Raw genomic sequence first — 20,476 nt, forward strand, 5'->3', positions numbered from 1 at the left:
GTTTTAATGACATGGCGGATGTGAGGCTCAAGGGAGAGGGTGGAATCAAAGGTCACGCCAAGGTTGCGGGCCTTGGGAGATGGGGAGACAGTGGTGCCGTCGATGGTGAGAGTGGGGTTATTGATTTTGCTGAGTGTGGCTTTGGAGCCTATGAGGAGGAATTCTGTCTTATCGCTGTTGAATTTGAGGAAGTTATGTTGCATCCAGGTTTTTATAGCTGACAAACAGGAGTTGATATAGGAGAGGGGGGGGGGTTGTGAGGGGATTTGGTGCCGAGGTAGATCTGGGTGTCATCGGCGTAACAGTGGAAGTCCAGGTTGAAGTGGCGGAGTATCTGACCAAAAGGGAGGATGTAGATGATGAAGAGGAGGGGGCAGAGTACGGAGCCTTGGGGAACGCCTTGAGTGACTGTGGCTGTAGCAGAGGTGTGGTTGTGGAGAGAGATGAAGTGGGATCTGTTGGAAAGGTAGGAACGGAGCCAGCTGAGTGCAGAGCCTTCAATGCCGAGGTCTTTGAGTCTGGTGAGCAGGATGTTGTGGTTCACTGTATCGAAGGCTGCGCTCAGGTTGAGGAGGATGAGAATGTTGAGGGAACCAGTGTCAGCAGAGGTGAGGAGGTCGTTGAGGACTTTGAGGAGAGCAGTTTCTGTGCTATGGAGGGGGCGAAAGCCAGATTGGAGGGGTTCAAGTAGGTTATACGCAAGGAGGTGGGAATGAAGTTGCGACGCAACGATACGCTCCAGGGTTTTTGAAAGAAAGGGGAGGTTTGAGATTGGGCGATAGTTAATGAGAGAGGAGGGATCAAGACCAGGTTTCTTTAAGATTGGTGTGACAGCAGCAGTTTTGAAAGCGGAGGGGACAATTCCTTGGGACAATGAGGAGTTGGAGAGATTAGTGAGGTAGGGGTAGAGAACGGGGAGGCAGGACTTCAGCAGGGGAGTGGGGAGAGGGTCGAGGGAGCAGGTAGTGAGTTTGGAAGAGCTGATGAGTTTGGAGATTTCAATAGGGGTGACCAGGTCAAACTGGGAGAGGAAGCAGTGTGGATGAGGGGTAGGGAGGTCAGTGGAGATGTTGAAAGGAGGGGCCTTGGTAGGTGGTGGAGTAGATGCTGGGGAGTCGGGTACAGGGGATAAAGATTGATAGATGGTGCTGATTTTATCAGCGAAAAAGTGGAGGAATGAGTTGCAGAGATCCGGAGTAGAGGTAGGGAGAGTGTTTGCTCGAGGCTTGAGGAGGTTGCCCACTGTGGAGAAGAGGGTTCTGTGGTTTAAGCAGGGATCAGTGAATATGGAGGAGAGGTAGGCAAGGTGGAATGAGGGCATCTTTGTAATCAGTGAGGTGGAGTTTGTAAGCTTCAAGGTGGACTGTGAGAGATGATTTCTTTGTGAGTCGTTCAAGTCGGCGACCAGTCTGTTTCAGTTTACGAAGTGCAGGTGTGTACCAGGGTGAGGATGTGTTGAAAGTTACGGTTCTTGTTTTGAGGGGAGCCATAGTGTTAAGGGAGGTAGACAAGGTGGAGTTGAGATGGTTTGTGAGATCATCAGGTGAGATGGGGGCTTAGTCCAGGGGGAGAGTGGTGGAGAGGAGGTCAGAGAGATGGAGGGGATCAATGGATTTTAGATTACGGAACGTGATTTCTCGGAGGAAGCGGGGGCGAGGTGTCGGAGAAGGGATGGTGAACCGTATAAGCTTATGATCAGAGAGGGGGAAGAGGCATGGATGGAGGTCGAGTACCGGTTGATTTGTGGAGCAGACCAGGTCAAGGATGTGACCTTTGTCATGGGTGGGAAAGGTGACGTGCTGAGTGAGAGAAGTTGTCAAGTAAAAAGGCGAATTCAGATGCGAGCTTGCAGGTGGGTGAGTCCATGTGAATATTTAAGTCACCAAGTAGCAGCAGACGTGGGGAGAGGGATGAGGCAAGTGTGAGGAGTTCAGTGAAGTCAGATAGGAAGGAGGGGTTTGGTTTAGGTGGCCGGTAAATGAGGATGACTGTCAGGGAGGAAAGGGTTTTGAAGGCGAGGAATTCAAATGATGCTACTGGGGGGAAGGTGAGTTCAGTGATCCGAAAATTCTGGTTGAAAATAACAGCGAGGCCACCTCCATGGCGGCAGGGGCGGGGCTTGGAAATGTAATTAAATCCAGGTGGGGATGCTTGATTGAGGGAGAAGAAGACATTGGGTTGTTGCCAGGTCTCAGTGAGCAGAAGGAAGTCCAGAGTGTTGTCAAGGATTAGCTCATGGAGGGCAAGGGCTTTGTTGTTGAGCGACCTGGTGTTGAGGAGGGCAAAGTTGGCATTATGAGAGGGTGGAGGGATGGGGGCAGGCTGGAGAGATCTGAGGTTGTCCCGGTTGACAGTGCGTGCGGTCAGCTGGGGTGGGGGGGTGACGCAGTTGAGCGTGGTAGTGAGCAGATGGATGGAATGGAATGTTCGTGGTTGAAGTAAACAAGCTTGCGCCGAGAGCCTCTGGATGAAACGGGGTCGACGTAGAAGTCTAAGCTGTTTAATGACTTGGATGCAGGATGGGATGTGGTTGTTGAAGAAACCAGTCATTTGTAGAGTTGAATATTTGAGCATGATGGTGAGGGTGCAGAGAGGTGTCCAGCGGTGCAGGTGCAGGTGGAGAGAGTATCCAGCGGTGAGGGAGCAGAGAGGTTGTCCAGCAGTGCAGGTGTAGAGAGGTTGTCCAGCGGTGAGGGTGCAGAGAGGATCCAGCTCCCTCACTGGTGCAGGGAGGTGTCCAGCGTCAATGATGCACAGGCACAGGAGGTGCCCAGCGTCCAGCATCGATGGTGCACAGGCACAGGAGGGAACAGACAGGCAGGGAACAGACAGGCAGGTAGGTAACAGGTAGGTAACAGACGGGGGGGGGGGGGGACAGCGGGCGGAGAAGCGGTGAACAGTCAACGCCAGCGTCCTCTCCGGGCAGCATGCAGGGATTCTAGCGGTTCTGGCGGCTAGCAGCTAGCTGTATAGGCCGCAGGGGGATGATCATTCAACGGCCGAAAACGGCCAGAAAACACCACAGACCACCACAACCGGAGCGACCCTCCAGTGGTCCCACGTCAGGTGGTAGATCAAGACCTCGTCCGGGATGAAAATAAACCGCAGTCGTCAATTGAAGCAGTTGAAGCCGATTCGCGGTAAGGGACCGTTGTTAATTGTTAATGGACCCGCCGCCGCCATATTTTTTTTTTTGAAGTTAGTGATATTGTCGATGAAATGGATGAGTTCTGCAGGGGTGTAGAAGGCAGTTCAAATACAGTCATCATTGGAATGGAGAAAGAAATAGGGAATGGTGCCAGAGTAGGCTCGGAATGAAGACTGGTCCATGGAGCCTTTGAAGAGGCATCACATCTGTGACCTTGGTGAATATTTTACTTGGCAGCAAGCTCCTTGCCATATTCAGGTCAAAGTAGATCACTGACCAAACCTTTGAGGACTTGGATAATTTGTCCTTGAAGTTCACGACTAAGTACTTGTCAAATATAATGGCGGGTTCTGCATTTCATCTCTTCAAGGAAAGTTTCAGCTCCTGATATGCTCAAGGTAAAAGCATTTATCTCTCCTTTTAATCCTTTCACAAATTTTGACCCCGTGCTAAGGGAAATGGAATAAATGGGTAGAATCCATTTCAATTAAGTCTCCGCTCGCCTTCTTCTATTGTGGAGAATCCAATCCTATCTCATGTCCAGAATTGTTTTAGCGACATCCCCTTAACCCCCTCTGCACCCGATCCATAGCAATTACAATTATTTTCTGTATCCAGAATTCTCTGACCAAATTTACAAACTGCAGTCTAATTGGCATTGAACATTTGTAGCATATCCTTCCTACTCTTGCATTTAGGCCTTGGTTAATAAAGGAAAGAATCCCATAAGCCATTACAATCATCTCATTGACCAGTCCTGCTACATTTACGTCTATCAGCACATACGTCCCTATGTTACTTTGTTCCTCCAATCACTCCATATCTTCCCATTTATCGTATATTCCTTTGCAATTTCTCTCTTCTCTGGATTGAATTAATTTGAAGCTTTCTTACCCAATTCTTCTTCTTATCGAGTCCACTTCTTGTGCGTGGTGGTGGAAAGATTGGTGGAAACAGGGCTGCGACGTGAACGCTCTTTCCTTGACCCCCTTACCCAATTGATATCCTGCAGTTCAAAGCATTCCTTCTCAGCATCAACCACAAGGTCAATTCATTAATTTTGCAATCACACTCATTATAGTTAAATATGAATCAATAATGTTGACCATTAACAGCAAGGACCTGTGCTGGGCCCTTTGGAACCCTACTAGAAACACCAGTCACAAAAGCCCTTGTATCCATTACCCTTTGCTTTCTGTCACTGACCAAAATTCTCGCCCTTGATTTCATAAACTTTAAGTTTTTTTTACGTAAGCCTGTCAAAAGCCTTATTGAAATCCATATTGATTATCTCAAACATGTTTCCCTCGTTAACCCCATTTATCATCACCATTCAATCAAATTAGTTAGACATGTTTGTTTCCATGACATCCCATGGTCGATCCCAACTGCCCTTTCCCAAAGTTGGGAAGATTAAATCCGAGGCCTGGTTTTCTCAGTTCGCAATGTTTTTAATTGTTTCCCCCTTGTGTCTAGGTACTTGGTGCCGGGGAAGAATGGCGTGGAGGAAATATACCCCACTCGATTGGAGGAGGACAGAAAGTACGATTACTGAAGGAGGAGATGCAAAATTATGCAGATCGTGATGACCTTGTAATATTATTCACTGACAGGTACAGTGAGCCTCTACTGTTTGTTGGATGTTTCAAGTAACTGGAAAAGTACTTTGCTTTGTGCCAGTTGTAGATTTGTGGAGCTCTGCTGCCCCAAACAGAACCTTCTCATATCTATGTACTCCAGAGATACTGCCTGACCTGTTAAGTTACTCCAGCACTTTGTGTCTTTTTTGTGTAAACCATTGTCTGCAGTTCCTTGTTTCTCCATCACATCATATCTCTATAATTATAAAACTCTGATCTTGGATGTGTGTGTGTATACATTCACCGATTGAATTTCCCCCTCCCACTCCCTCCCTCTCCCTCTGCACAGACGGCACCCATAGTGAGGATCGAACTGGGTTCTCTGATGCAATGAAGCAGCAGCTCTACCTCTGCTCCTCTGTGCCACCCTAAGACAAAGTAATGGTGTATAACAGATTAGTCAAGGTTTGAAGTAAATATTCTGCTTCTGGTTACCTAACAATCAAAAGAGGTAGATCTATTGCATTGCCTTGGTTTCAACATTCTAAAATACTACTTGAACTCATTTTAATTATTCTGATGAATAGTTTCTGCGCCTTTATTCATTTGGTATCATTGGACAATACATTAGAGGGTTTTGATCCATAACTACATTCCATCTGGTGCAGCAATTAGAGGCTTTGAACCAAAATTCCCTGCTACTCTAGAGTCATTGCTGAGATAAAAACTTCCAGCTGTATTTAATTTTGTTCCACTCTGCTTTTGCTGAGTAAAGTTTCCTTGTCTTGATTTGGCATTTAGTAGGTGTAGCCAGCAGGCAAATGACTCGTGTAAATTGGCAGAGAGCTTTTTCTGATCAGCATTCAAAAAGTAAATGAATAAACTCTGCTAGATGCAATACCTGTTGAACTTTATTCAGTTAGCATATGACTTGCTTCACAGTGGAGAACAAATTTAACTTGACAAGGCAGCTGAGATCGCAACCCCTTTTCTTGGAAAGAATGTACTGTTTGGTAATGCTTCTGGAATCTGTGTCAAAGGACTTCAAATGATGTTTGTTTTCCTTTGCTATCATGCAGTTCTGTGCTATGTTTGAATGCATTTTATGTGCCTTCTGTTAGCTGAGGGCAGTGACCACATGTTTTGAAGGTGGTGGTGGTGGAGTTGTTTAGGTGAGTAAATGCTGTGCATGATTGTATGGTTTAGTTTACTTTAAAGATACAGCATGGAAACAGGCTCTTTGGCCCACTGAGTCCATGTCGACCAACAATCACCCATAATCTAGTTCTATCCTACACACTTGGGACATTTTACAAAAGCCAATTAACCTACAAACCCGCACCTCTTTAGAATATGGGAGGAAACGGGAGCACCCGGAGAAAACCCACGCAGTCACGGGGAGAATGTGCAAACTCTGTACAGACAGTACCCGCAGTGAGGATCAAACTTGCGTTTTGGCGCTATAAGGCAACAACTCTACCACCGACATAGTGCAATGACTCGAAATGAAGGGACATTAATGAATTGTCTCAATGTGGAATTCGACCTGTTTGAAAATTAACCTGTCTCCAGATTCAAAGAAATTGCACTTATTTATTGTGCTGGATTAGTAAATTGTTATATCGGGTCACAACACAATTCACTATTTAACTACTTTAAGGACACTCCGATTGACTATGTAAGACATACAACCTGAGCCTTGGGGTCTTTATTAAAAATTGCCATCAATGTAAACGATGAGGACAATCTACTTTGGAAAATGAAAAACTTTGCAAATAAAGAAACGTAAAGCATTACTTAGTGCATGCTATCTTATTTTGTGTTTGAATATAAATTGCATAGATGCAAGTTTCCCTGGCCAACCTGCAGTTAAAGGCAGTAATCCATGCAATACCGAACCACAGAGATAAAACAAAAATACAGGGTTGATTCTAAATTTGAACATAGTTATTTTCATAACTAGTTGCAAGAGCATTGCAGTTGGTCACATATGCTTATATAAGGAAAAATAAAATGTGTTTCAATTCTGAAGAGGTGTTTCATAAACTCTGTACCCCCTCCCAACTAGAAGTATGTGCTGACTTCTGACGAGAGTACAATGTGTACCATAGTCAAGAACCGTAGCTATTTATTCTTGGAATAGGGTGTCTTTGGGAAGGCCAGCACTAATTGCCATCCACGGTTGCTCTTGAGACGGCAGTGATGAGCTTCCACTTTGAACTACAATAGCTCTCTTGGTAAAGGTACTCCCAGAAGGTTAGGGCGTAGGGTGTTCCTAGATTTAGACTTGGCAACAATGACAGATCTACAATATATTTCCAAGCCAACGATTTGGAAGGATACCTGCAGATGTGGCTGTGCCACCTGCCTTCATCATTCTTGGTGATCGAGGACACAGTTTCAAGAGGTGCTGTTGTCATAGCTAATATTTTTGAGATTGTCCACATTGTAGCTACTGATGGATGGAATGAATGTCCAGGGCAGAGGATGAGGTGCATGTTAAGAAGGCTGCTTTGACCTAGATGGTGTTAAGCTGCTAGAGTATTTTGGAATTGGACTCAACCAAAAATGTGGATGGTTTTCTGTCGTGCCTTGACACCAATAGAATGGCTTTGGAGAGTTGACAGATGAGTCGCCCAACTTTGACCACAGTATTTATGTACTGGATTAGTATGTTTCTGGTCAATGGGGCACTTGGCAACAGGAAAGTAATTGAAGCACGAGCATCTTATCAGATCATGTCCATCTGTTGATTAAACCTTGCTGTATACAAGTATTGAGTGCTTCAGCTTCTGAGGACCTGTGATGGAGTTAGATGTTGTGCAAACATCCCCAATTTTTACCTTGTTTTAAAGCAGCTGGGACTACAACATTGTTCTAAAGGACTTCTGCAGTGTTGTACTGTGACTGGGATGATTATTCGCCCACAACCACAACAATCTGAAGAGGGGACACAAAATATGAAATAACACTGGCAGACAATATTAAGGAAAATCCCAAAGCATTTTAAAAGGTATATTAATGACAAGGGTGACTCAGGAAACAGTACACTTTGGCAATCTGCAGAAGGGGTGAGGCCATAAATGAAAACCTCCGCTATATTCATTTACAACCTCACTTGTTGTATCTGTAGAGGAGAATATTCTCATTGAATTCAGGGAGGTGGAAGGTGAAATTCTACGCCAAATTACCATTGAAAAGGAGATGTCCAGAACCTGATGAGTTATATCCGAGGTTGCAATGGAGGCAAAGTAGAGGACTCTCGTGGCTATGAGAGGAATGTTGTACTCTTTCTTGGCTGCAGAAGTGTTGCTGAGCGACTGAAGGGAAGACAGTGAATGTGGTACTTCTATTCAAAAAAGGCAGCAGAGATAATTGCAACCCAATGAGTCTAACATCAGTAGCAGAGTAATGATTGGAAATATTCCTGAGGGATATGAATTGATCTACACTTAGAGAGACAGGAATTAATCAAGGATAGTGAGCACTGATCTGTTCAGGGGAGATCCTATCTGACTTCTTTGCCTGAATTATTCAAACAGGTAACTATCTGACGGGTGTCGCTAGGAAGAGTGCAGTTGATGTGGTCTACGTGGAATTCATTAAGGCTTTTGACAAAGTTCTATGAAGAGAGACTTATCCAAAATATCAAAACCAATGGCATCCAATGCAATATGGCAAATTAGACCCAAGATTGGAATGTTGGTATGTTGGAAAATTGCTTGAGCAATTGGAAGTCTGTGACTCGAGGTGCACCTCGGGCATCAGTAATGGAACTCCTGTTGCTTGTTGGATACATTAGCAATCACAAATTATACATAGGAGTTATGTTTAAAAGTTTTCAGATGACATGAAAATATGCGGTGGTGTTGGAGGAGGTTAACCATCAGATGCCCAACAACATGGAAATGTTGATAGGATAGGAAAAGCAGTGACAACTGGAATTTAATCGTGAAAAACGTAACATGATACTTTTTGGGAGGTCTAATAAGACAAGGACACCCAAATGCAAAAGTACTGAAGAACATGGAGACCTTGGAGTAAGTGTCTAAGAATCCTTAAACAGCAACATGGTAGATAAGATATGTAGCAAGGAACTGCAGATGCTGGTTTATACCAAAGATGGACACAATGTGCTATAATAACTCAGCATGTCAGGCAGCATCTGTGGAGAAAAAGGATGAGAGATGTTTCGTGTTGGAACCCTACTTCAGACGATATGTAGAAAAGATAGTTAAGACTTGGCTTGAGTGGCCAGGGGAGGGAGGTTACTGTATAATTTAATAAAACAGCTGGATTAATGTTTGCAGTTCTGGCTGCCACATGAGATGAAGAATACGATGCAGCAGAGAGGATGTAGAGGAGAGGCATCAGGGTGATATTTTGGATGGAAAGTTTTGCATATTGGAGACTGGATAAACTGGATTTGATTTCCCTGCAGCAGACAAGACTCTGTGGACCTAATTGTGGGATACATACTTATGACAGACAGAAATAGGACAGAGCGAGAAACCTTTCCTCTTTGCAGAGATGTTTGTAACCAGGACGTATATGTTTAATGTAAAGGGATTTGGAAAGGATTTGAAGAAAAATACTTTCACTCGGTGAGTGGTTGAAATCCAGAATGCACTGCTTAAGCAGAGACTCCAAACTAGAATTGTTTACATGAGCATTGGACATGAAATGGCACAGAAGGCTACAGGCTGTGTAAAATAGGTAGGTAGATGTTAATGTATGTAGGTAGTTGTTAACTAATAGATTCAGTGGTTTGCTACCATGCTGTATGATTCTAAAATTTTCTTTTCGCTACAAACCTTTTATTGTACCTTTTTCTCGCCCCTAAAATCTGCCTTCATTTGCTCTGCTCGACAATTGTTATGCTGTAAACTTGGCGTAAATATTATATTTTATGCTCTGCTATAAAAAAGACTGTTTATAAAGTAAAAGCACATTTTCAGGAATCTTTTGATGGGGCTGTCTATTCCCTCTGGTTTTTCTGCTGTTTACAAAAAATATGCCGGTAGATTAGTCATGCAGGAATTTTACATGATTAACTTCCTATTAAATAATCCTTTCCACTTTATTAATGTCTAGTTCAAAATTTGACTGTAAATGCCTTGATTAATCTTTTGAAAAACAGAGTTAGGTTTGCTACACTGGAAATGATCAAAACACAATTTGGACTTCAAATGTGTTTTTTATATTCCAAAAATCTTTTGACAGCTACTTCAAGTTGTAAACTTTTAGAACAAACATAAAAAAACTTCAAATGTGCGAGAAGTTATTGACAGTTTAATTATGTGCAAGCTGGGTTATGGTGGTAAGATCCAAGCTTTAGTCCCCTCACAGTGATTTGTGTGGCCTATTTTACCCTCTTCTGATATGTCACTGTAGTATCTGCTCTAATGTTTGAAATGTATGAAACTCAGAGGATCTGGACCAGAGAAGTCAGTAACGAATTGGCACCAAGCTATCTGTCAGAGTCATCCACTCACAACGTGGAGAAAGGTCATAAAACAGAATTTTGGTGAGAAGTGTGAAATGTCAGCCTGTTTTGCATTTGAAAGGGAGCTGTAAATCAGTTAAGTTTCATGCTGGCTCCAGCTTCAAAAGTGGGATAGCATTCCAATCTCTAGCATAAAGTCCCCCATTTGAACACAAAAAAGTCAACATTTTAATTCCATCCAGAACTTGACATAACAATTACTTGGCAGCCAACTACCCTCCTTCCATCCTGCCAGTCCCAAGTGAGGATGCGGTAGCTATTTGTCACACCTTAACGGTTAACTTGGCTGTACTCGATACAGACTTCAGTCTGGCCAAGGGTTTTTCTGGTTTACACATCCACACCAGAGGGGAGATTTACCCAATAAATCAATGGGGAAGTTAAAAAATGTAATTTAAATATGCACAAATCCCATACAGATGTGGTTAAACTTCTTCCAGATGTTACGTCATGATTTGCTTTGTCAACAGACCAAACATATACTCTGTTGTTATTTCCGATGCCTTGAAAGGAAAGAATAATGGTTTGCTTCCTCCCACTGTACAATAATTTTAATATTTAAGTTCCCTCCCCTATGCATCCTTTGCAAACTACCTTGGGACAAAAAGCACAAATGTTTCTGAATTCTGTTCCAAAAGACCAGAATCCAGAATTACTTTTGCAGTATTATGGTGCTCCATTGTTAAATATTAGTTTAACTCACACTAGTGTAAAATTGAACTAATTTCTGCAGGGGTCTTAATACCCTTTAGAAAATTTGACTCCTTCGTTTTTGGCAAGATTATCGTTCTCACGTTTTGTTCCAGCTAAAACCCTCCCCCACCCAAAATGACAACAATAGATAATGTCCAGAATTATTTCCAACACGACAACCTCTTTGCTCTGAAAAAACAAAGTTATTTACTTGCATTCAGAACAATCAGATTTCATTGGCCTTCATTCCCCTCAAACTAAGCTTTTTATACTTTTTAACCCCACTGATATCTGTGACCTATCATATAGCCTTCAGTTGCATTCCTATCCCCAGGCAGTTCAGGGTCTTATCATTCTCAGATTCTTAGACTTAGATTATTTCAACCTGTTGCTACTGATCACTGCAGTCTTTCACAATTTGGTGCTTCCTGTTGCATTGAATTCGTCAAAACTCCATACTAGAGTCAAGGAAACTTCATCTGCTTTTCCTTCCATAGGATTAGGTGTACACAGATATTTGCTGCAGGCATTCATAGCATGTACTCTTGCCTTTTCAAGCCATGTGGTAACATCTTGGTCAAAATGTATGCCGACTGAGCGAATAATCCAAGTTCCTCTGATCACTGGGGAATATCTCATTCCCTGCCACTGGTACAGGAACCTTTCATTCAGTATTACACACCTCTTTAGCTGTATGACCCCTGCTTGGATTGTTTACTTTAGAGATACAGCATGGAAACAAGCCCTTCTGCCCACTAAGTCCATGCCAACCATTATATTGTACTGTACACTAACAAATGCAAATTGATTGGAAAAAAACAGGGTGGAAATAAACCCTTCAGCCCATGCCAATCCATCGATTACTCGTTCCCACTAGGTCTATGTTACCCCATTTTCACACCCACTCCCTATACACTAGGGGCAATTTACAGAGGCCAATTAACCTACAAACCTGCACATCTTTGGGATGTGGGAGAAAACCAGAACACCTGAAGGAAGCCCACACAATCGCAGGGTGAGCACGCAAACTCCACACAGACACCACCCGAGGTAAGGATTAAACCCATGTCTCTAGGCCTGTGAGGCTGCAGCACTACTAGCTGCGCCACGACATGAATTGTGGTATATCCCTTTAAGAATTGGCTACTGAGATTGCAAATGCTGGGCTAAATATTGGCAAGAATTTATAATAGATCCAAAGATTGCACCATGACACATTGGGGCTTAAAACAGGAAGACTCAACAATGCCCTTCTGTAACCCTTGCATTTGAAGACCTCATTTTGTATGTGACTTCTCAGTCTTGGGATCACCACAAAGCTGTTATAAAAAGTAGTGAAGCAATTTCAAGGCCAAATGAAGTGCTTGAGCTGAACCAAGGCCTTTTTATAGTGCTGCTCATGGGCGAGCTTTGTTGTAAATTGTGCAGACTACTGAGGTGTTTTTTTTAAGCCTCTTTTGGAAAAAAATAAAAGGAACTACATATGCACTAGTAAAAAAATTGAAAATCTCTGGTCTCTGCTTTTATCTATTTATAAATTAACAATATAATCCTTTTTAAGATGCAATTTTATGGTTCTTGTTTCTGAAGACATTTATTGCAATTTTCCAATTTCTGGATTGTGCACCATTAATATATTACCAGACCAGTATTGTGTAGCCTAAGAGAGCAATCCACAGTACCGTACTTTGTTTCAAAACTTGCTAGTGAAATTGAATTCTGATTTACAAAGACGCATCTGAAACTGAATGGTGGTGCCAGTTTGTGCTCATAAAATGTGTACAAAGGAACTGCAGATGCTGGTTTATACTGAAGATAGACACAAAGAGCGGGAGTAACTCAGTGGGTCAGGCAGCATCTCCGGAGACAAAGGATGGACGACATTTCGGGTCGGAACCCTTCTTTGGACTGATGGATATCCGGAGATGCTGCCTGACCCGCTAAGTTACTCCATCACTTTGTGTCTATCTCCTGTCTGTGCTTGTAAATTGATGTAAGTAGTAAGTAAGTAAACTTTATTTATATAGCGCATTTTAAGCCAATTTGCATTGACCCCAAAGCGCTTTACATAATTTAAATAATAATAAGTTCCATTGCAAACCATAGAAAAGGGTTTTTAAAAAAATGAATAAAAATGGACACAACATATTACAGGGTTCAACACAAACATCCCCCCACACCAGAATCAAAACATTTCCACTGCGGGGGAAAGGCACCAGAAAGTTAAGTCCTCTTCCTCTGTGAAACATCCCGAGGTCAGGGCCCATCTGTGGCCGTGCAGCCAGTCCGATGATTTTCAGGGCCCTCTTGCCGTAAAGATGAAACATCGGCGTCGGGTGAAACATTCCTCAGCGGCTTGGAAAAGTCTGGAGCGGATGTCCCCTCCCCGGAGAGCGGAGACCGCGGCACTCGTAGTCCTCCGGCCGCGCCGGCTGGAGCTCCGACCCCGGCGAACTCGATCTCTGGCTCTGCGGCGCTCCAAATCCAAATCCAGCGCCGCCCGCGGCCGAACGCCCGCAGCCACAGCTCCGCGATGTTGGAAGTCGGCGACCAAAGCGCTCCGGAGCTTACCGCACGGCGACCCGGTAGGCATCGCCCGCTCCTTGTTGGTATCCCAGCGCTGCGCCACCGCCGCCGAAGCTGTAGTCCCAGCCGGTCCCGACAGGAAAACGCCGCTCCCCTTTCGGTGGTAGGCCGCGAGGACGGGGCGAAGAAACAGCACGGAGGGATGCTGCCTCTCCGACCAGGTAGGGGACTAAGAATAAAGTTTCCCCCTTCCCCACCCCCACCCCCCACATAAAAGACCTCCACTAACATAAAATAAAATAAAGAAAGGTGTAGAGGCGGACTGCGGGCAGGCTGCCATACACAGACGGCGCCCACTCCCGCACATCCGCCATCTTGAATTTGGATTGCAATGATGGATTGCAATGTCTTGGTGGGGAAACGATAATCCTTAATGCCATTTAAAAGAGCGGTCTGGCTCTTGTCAGCCTGGTTTCTCGTGACACTAGATGTGGTTTGACACTTACTGCTAAAACCTCCAAGATTTCTTGATGCTAAAGAATATCAAGGGATATGGGGTTAGTGAAGAAAAGTGGTAGGCAATCAGCCATGGTCACATTGAACGGTAGAGCAGAAATGTGGTTGTCTCATACCATTGCAAGAATAGAACTTGGGCTGCAACATTGGAAGAGAGGGACCTTTTATCAGTCATTCCCAAATCCACAATAATTTATTTTTTCTCTTAAATGTCTGTGAAACCTGATTTTATTATTAATAATATTGGTTTCCAGCCCTACTTGTCAATTTTGCTTACATTTGTTTGGTAATGCCCCATATCCTCCCAAGGATATACATCCTGTTTACCATCTGGAAGGAGAAAAATAGTCTTCCAATAGCATCTCCTTTGAGCCATTCTAGCCTCTGAAGCCAGGATTCTAACTATGATGCATGGGTTGTCATTGGTATAGGAGCAAGATAGTGTGGGTCCTTGACATTTAAAGAACATAGTGGAGGCATTTCTGTTGTTTGGCTCCAAATCCTTTCTGTTCCTTTTATATTTTTTCCATCTGACGAAGTCTGTCACTCCTTGAAGTGAGCTGCCTAAACGTGGAGGAAATGAGCAACTGGTGTCTGAACAGTTTAACCAGTGTCTGCTACAATTGCCAAAGAAAATTTAGTTTGCTTAATCCAAAGAAATCTGAGGCTATTTGGAACTTTGTGGTGACAGAAACCTGGATTAATGGGAGTTTTTGTATTTGGCCTTTTCCACAGTTGTGGATCTCTGAGAACAAAGGAAGTTGAGCATCCTGTTCACTCGGCAATTGGAATTATGCTCCACTCTGTATAAGAAGCTATTTGTTTATTATTGTCTTCACTTGTTCCCACTGAACCAATTGATGTCTGCTGGAGTTCAAAAGGTATCAAGCACTGGTTGAAGCACTTTTTCTCATGATATTCACATGATGATGAATGCTGCCATTCTCTTCATCTGGTGGGGGAGAGGAATATGGTGGATGACCTTATGTCCTTGATGGTGCTTTATCTTTATTTCCGTCAGAGCAATGATGATGAATGGGACTGCATACTGTTGTCGCCATTCTTTTGTCTCACCCCATCCAATTCAGTTATTTTCCAGACTCGGTACCCATAAAGATGATGGAAGGCAGAAGTGGTGCTTACTTGGACTACTTGGTCTTAGACCACTAAGTCTAAGTAGGCATCATGCTTGGTACAGACATTGTGGATTGGAGGCCCTGTTCCTGTGTGCATTCTGTGGTCTATTAATGGAGTCAATCAGTGTCTTCAAAAAGGAATCGGATAAAGACTAAAAAGAAAATAATTTGTAGGGCAGTGGAAGGAAATTGGGTGATTGCTTTTGTAGGAGGTCTAGACTCATGGAAATGGGCTGTATCAGTTCTACAATTTATTTATTTTTAAAATCTCACTTTGAAACACTGGAAATTTATTATAAACTTTAAAATCAATTTTATTGGTAGAAATCGCTTGGCAGAGGTGCGATGGTGTGCATGATGAGATGAGTTTAACGTTGGGTAGGAGAAGTGCCTGATGGGGATGAAAGATGACTAATCATGGTGGGGGGGGGGGGGGGGGAGAAAGCAGCAAAGACAGCTCTGCCAATATTTTCTCTTTCAGGTACCTATCTAGTTCCCCTTTGAAGGCACTGATTAACTCTGTTTCCACCACCCCTCTAGGCAGTGAGCTTCAGATCATATTTGATAAGCTGCTCCTGTTAAATTCATTGAAGTGGATTGTAAAATGCTTCTGTGAGCACAGCTTTCTCTGCCCCTGATAGATGATAACACAAATGCCATCAAAATTTGATTAAAAAATGAAAAACAGTGTTTTTGTTTTTTGGTCCTTTAAAAAAAAAAAAAAAAAAGTATGTTTGTCCTAACTCTGAAGGAGGCTAGTTGGCCCATTGGCTCTGGGTCTGCCATTCATAGCCCAGACCCATGACCGTGTTCCTTCTCCAGAACCCCATGAATGTTTCTCTGGATTCTTTTTAGAAAGCACTGATAGTTTGATTCTGTTTCCACCAAATTACGTACATTGAGTTTCAGATAATTATTCTTTGCATTTTTTTAAAGTATTTCCACCCATCCCCCTTGGCTTGAATTTCAAATTAGTGCCTTCCATTTCTTAAATTATTCAATAATGGGAACAAATTCCTTCTGAGAGCAATAAATTCATGTGCCTTTGTACACATTAACTTGTTGAATTAAATGTAATATGCCTAGATTACTCTTCCCACTCAAACCCCAACCTCTTCCCTTAATCTTATTCACTGAAACCACCTGGCCAACGTCCTCCTCTTGGTTTGAGCAGCATTACTTTAGCTTTTTAGGGAGATACAGCATGGAAAGCGGCCCTTCCGCCCATCTAGTCCATGCCAAACAACGAACACCCGTCTTTATGCTAAGTGACTATCCTACCCTACTTGTTTTGTTCTCCATATAAAAGAAACTCAGCAAACATTAGCAAAACAAATACAAAGTGACCAAGTTGCAAAAATGGTGAAAAACCAATGACTCCATCCCACGCAGTGCAAGTCTATTATGGCAACTTGCCAGTGCTTGTCAACAGCACCTCCTGGACTTTCAACCTCCACCATCTGGAAGGGGCCGGAGTTACGTGGGAATGTTAGCAAATTGAATGACTTGGGACATGCATCCTCACTACCCTACCACTGAGCCATCATCCTGGATGTCTGAAGAAGGGTCTCGACCCGAAATGTCACATATTCCTTCTCTCCAGAGATGCTGCCTGTCCCGCTGAGTTTTTCCAGCTTTTTATGTCTATCTTGGAAGCCTCTATCTGTCAACATGCCGTCAACTGCTTCCAGACTGAGTACATCTTTGACGTGTCAACGTGTCTGACTGCAAATGTAATTCGGTTTTAAAATGATATTCACCAAGCTTTCAAATACAGGATATTTAAATGACCAACTTGAATAGAAACATATAAATCAATGAATGATACTTTATTCTAGGATCAAGATCTAACGATCCTGTAGCCCGCAAGTAGAGCATGTTTGGAAACCTTGCAGTTCAGATGAGAACCTGAGTAGTGTAATGAGGCAAGGAGTTCACAGAATACGCTGCTATCACCAATCTATTTTTTATTTTAAATGCAGCAACAAATTTACTGATGCTGAGAAACAGATTCAGAGCAAAATAGAGATGATTCACACTGTAATCTCTTTCAGACAAGTCTTACGATGGCCTTATTAGTTTTTGATAGATGGAGATAACTCACTATTATGACAGTTTATAGCTGCTTAAGAAAACTGCACTTAACAGGGAGTGAGTGTATTTTATAGAAACACTGATTAAATCGCCCTGAAACATTTGGCACGTGTTGTAATTCCTTAGTAGCAAATGTTAAGGGCCTACAGTTTTCTCACAGGAACCATGAAGGCACAGCAATGGACACATTGCCCTCCACTCAATAATCAGTTACAACCACCGACCAGGAAGTAGTAGTTAAAGAAATACAACTACAGGTATTCAAATATCAGCTGGAGTTTAACAGATGTCTCGGAAGTACTTTCTCCTTTAACTATTTTACTGGCAAAAAAATAAATGCTTTTGGAAATCTGCAAAGACTTTTCACTTCTGGACATAAATCCTCGAAGTACCCAGCAGGTCATCTCATTCCGTCCTTGTTCTTATTTCACTTTGCCAGCATTTACGATTGGTCCTTTTTTGATCTGCCTTTTAAATGTTCCAGTGTATGTTTTGAACAGACTCATAAAAATGGTCTCTGATGTTTCCGCTGTGGCCATCAGTTAGTTCATTGCACATACTGGCACCGAGCCATGAAGAGGCAGGAGTACACTGATTCATTAAGTCATTTGCATTGAGTAATGTTTCTGTATTGCATCCTGGAATTCTGCAACATGAGTAACCTACTCTCCCCTGTGACCTTGCAATGTTGAGTCAGTTTTCTTGTTTATTGACCACACAGTGGAAGGACTCCACATTCCCTTCCACTTGCACCAATGGTCACAACTTGGCCAGCTCCTTTAGCTTTGTGACTGTTATTGACTCACTGCAGAGAAAGCACAGAAGTTTCATCCCAATCTCTGCTTGCAGAGGAAAATTGATGTCATGAAAATTATGAGGTCTTTTGATCAGCAGAGCTCTGACTATGTCATGCATGGACTGAGCAAAGAACGAGGTTTAAAAAGAACATGCCTGCCTTGCTGTAGGGAGTAGAGGTAAAAACCACTATACCTTTAAGGAGGAAATTGGCAGAAAAAAAAAGATCGTGCCGTGAGGAAGTGGGATTGAGAGATTTATAGACCTCGGGGTCATTGGACGATGACATGAGGAAACATCCAACCAGTCAAAAGGATCTTGTGTTTTAATCGGGTCCCCACCTCCTAAGTAAATGTCAGCAGACAGATACAAGCCTCACCTGTCCAATCGTTCCTTGTAAAACAAAAACAGCCCATTCCAGCGATATGTTAAGTAAACCACCTCTGAACTGTTTCAAACATTGTATGTGATAGTTACTCCTTCCTAAAATAAGAACAATAGACCGAGATTGTACACAGTACTCCAGATGTAATTTTCTCCCTCTTTCTCCCAACTCCTTATTTGGAGGATGTTATAAGTCGAAGACTGATGACAAATATCGGTTTAGTTCAGCTGCCCTAATTCTGTGTTGTACTTATTTCCCAGCCTCATTTTCTAAGGGGTCAGTGCTCACCTTGTTAACTTTAAAATAAAATATATCTACCTTCGTGAACACTGCTCTGCATTGTGAGGTTTCACGAGGAATCATTTAGCACCCCTGCTCAAAGCTCAGGCTTAATGAAAGGGAGACTTAAGAAGTCGACTGGACATGTGCCAGACAGCACAGAACTGGGCCTCTGAGCTGCTGCATTTTGAAGAGGAAGATTATTGAAAATGCATTACCTGCAATAACGTTTTAATTTGGAAGAGTACATTTGAAAGAAACTTGGCTCAGTCTGAAAAATATGTTTGCTGCAGGCACATCAGCCTAGACCAGGTCTAAGGCTCTGAGCATTTCACCACCATAGTTTTCTGGCTCCATTTCTGTATTTATGGACGCATTTATTGGCAAGTATGTGACGAGTAAGGAAAACTTCCAAAATAGCCATAATGTGGAGCGAAAACCTGAGTTCTACATCAAGGGCCTGATCAACTTTACAAATGATGTAGTCTTTTTTTGAGGTGCAGCATGGTAACGGGTCTTCTGCCCACCGAGTTGATGCCGGCCATTAATCCCCATTATCCCACTTTCCTATCCACTCCTTACATACAAGGGACAATGTTACAGAGGCCAATAAATTTACAAACCCGCAAGTCTTTGGCATGTGGGACAAAACCAGAGCAAACCCACGCGGTCATAGGAAGAACGTGCAAACTCCACACAGGCAGCACCCAAGGTCATGATCAAACCTGGGTCTCTAGTGCTGAGGCAGAAGCTCTACAGCTGCCCAACTATGCCACCACATGTAGTTTGTTCTTGTGACTATTTGCAATGAAGTTCCTTCCTTTGTCTGAAAACTGCAACCCTGTCGGCTGTGCCTACAACTTTTTCACGAATTGAATCAATAATTACTTGTTTCCTCCCTTCATCACCAGAAATATTTTCTCTTCCAACCCCTGCATATTCTGAGAGTTCTGCAAAGATCCATGTCCTGCTACTTTGCAAAAGCATCCACCTATGCAGATTAACTATACACGTTCACAGAGATCCACCTTTACTGTTCCTTCTCTGCGATACCACTCGTGGGTGAGACAGTGCAGGGGCAACAGTGCTTTTTTTTGACAACTCAATATGGGAAAATGAAACTTATTGGCCTCAGCTGCAAGGTGTTTGCATTTGCCATTGGTCCACAATTTACCTGCATCTCATTGTTTTTCAATCCTGGCCTCCAAAAGTGAAATGGCAATACATAAGAATAAAAAGGATCCATCCTAAAGCACAGGCATGCTTCCATCCATTTTCCTCAGATGCTGCCAGACTTGCTGAGTTTCTCCAGCAGTTTGTCTTTTACTCAAGTTTCCAGTTTCTACAGTATCTTGTCTCTCCCCTTCTGTTTTTCTCTGACAGCTGATATGCAGCAGAGTGATGAAGACACATCCACTTCTCTGGATTAGAGACATTGTGAAACTCCATTTTCCGATGATACCCAGTGGAAAAGAGATGTTCAAAATTGCTGTTGAAAATTTTGTTTAATAATCTTTTTAAATGTTTGTTAACTAATTTGATAAAGATATTTCTTTACTTTTGTAGGTAGAATTGCTGCTCAATACAAATATTGCAATTTTATAGTTACTTTAATTTGTCAGTTTGGTAGAAGCACAAAATTCACGAAACATTAACTAAGTGTTGTCCTTTAGTTGCACCATACTTGTCAGGTAAATGGCAACAGACACCAAGTCTAAAACTCAAAGGCGTAGCTTTAAGGTGAGAGGAGAAAGATTACAGAGACATGGGGACAACTTTTTCACACACAAGGCAGTGCTTATCTGGAAGTGGTAGACG

General features: G+C 42.9%; 1 protein-coding gene across 2 annotated transcripts in view; it reads left to right on the forward strand.

Annotated features, from left to right (window-relative positions):
- plod2 (procollagen-lysine,2-oxoglutarate 5-dioxygenase 2) overlaps positions 1-20,476 on the forward strand; it is a 134,418-nt gene that overhangs the window by 44,711 nt on the left and 69,231 nt on the right. For both annotated transcript variants that reach the window (XM_033031893.1, XM_033031894.1), the window contains exon 3: positions 4,625-4,761. In XM_033031893.1, coding sequence (XP_032887784.1) covers positions 4,625-4,761 — 137 coding nt within the window. The remainder of the gene's footprint in view (positions 1-4,624; positions 4,762-20,476) is intronic.

The sequence above is a fragment of the Amblyraja radiata genome, chromosome 13 (genome assembly GCF_010909765.2).
Source record: "Amblyraja radiata isolate CabotCenter1 chromosome 13, sAmbRad1.1.pri, whole genome shotgun sequence".
Taxonomy (NCBI): domain Eukaryota; kingdom Metazoa; phylum Chordata; class Chondrichthyes; order Rajiformes; family Rajidae; genus Amblyraja; species Amblyraja radiata.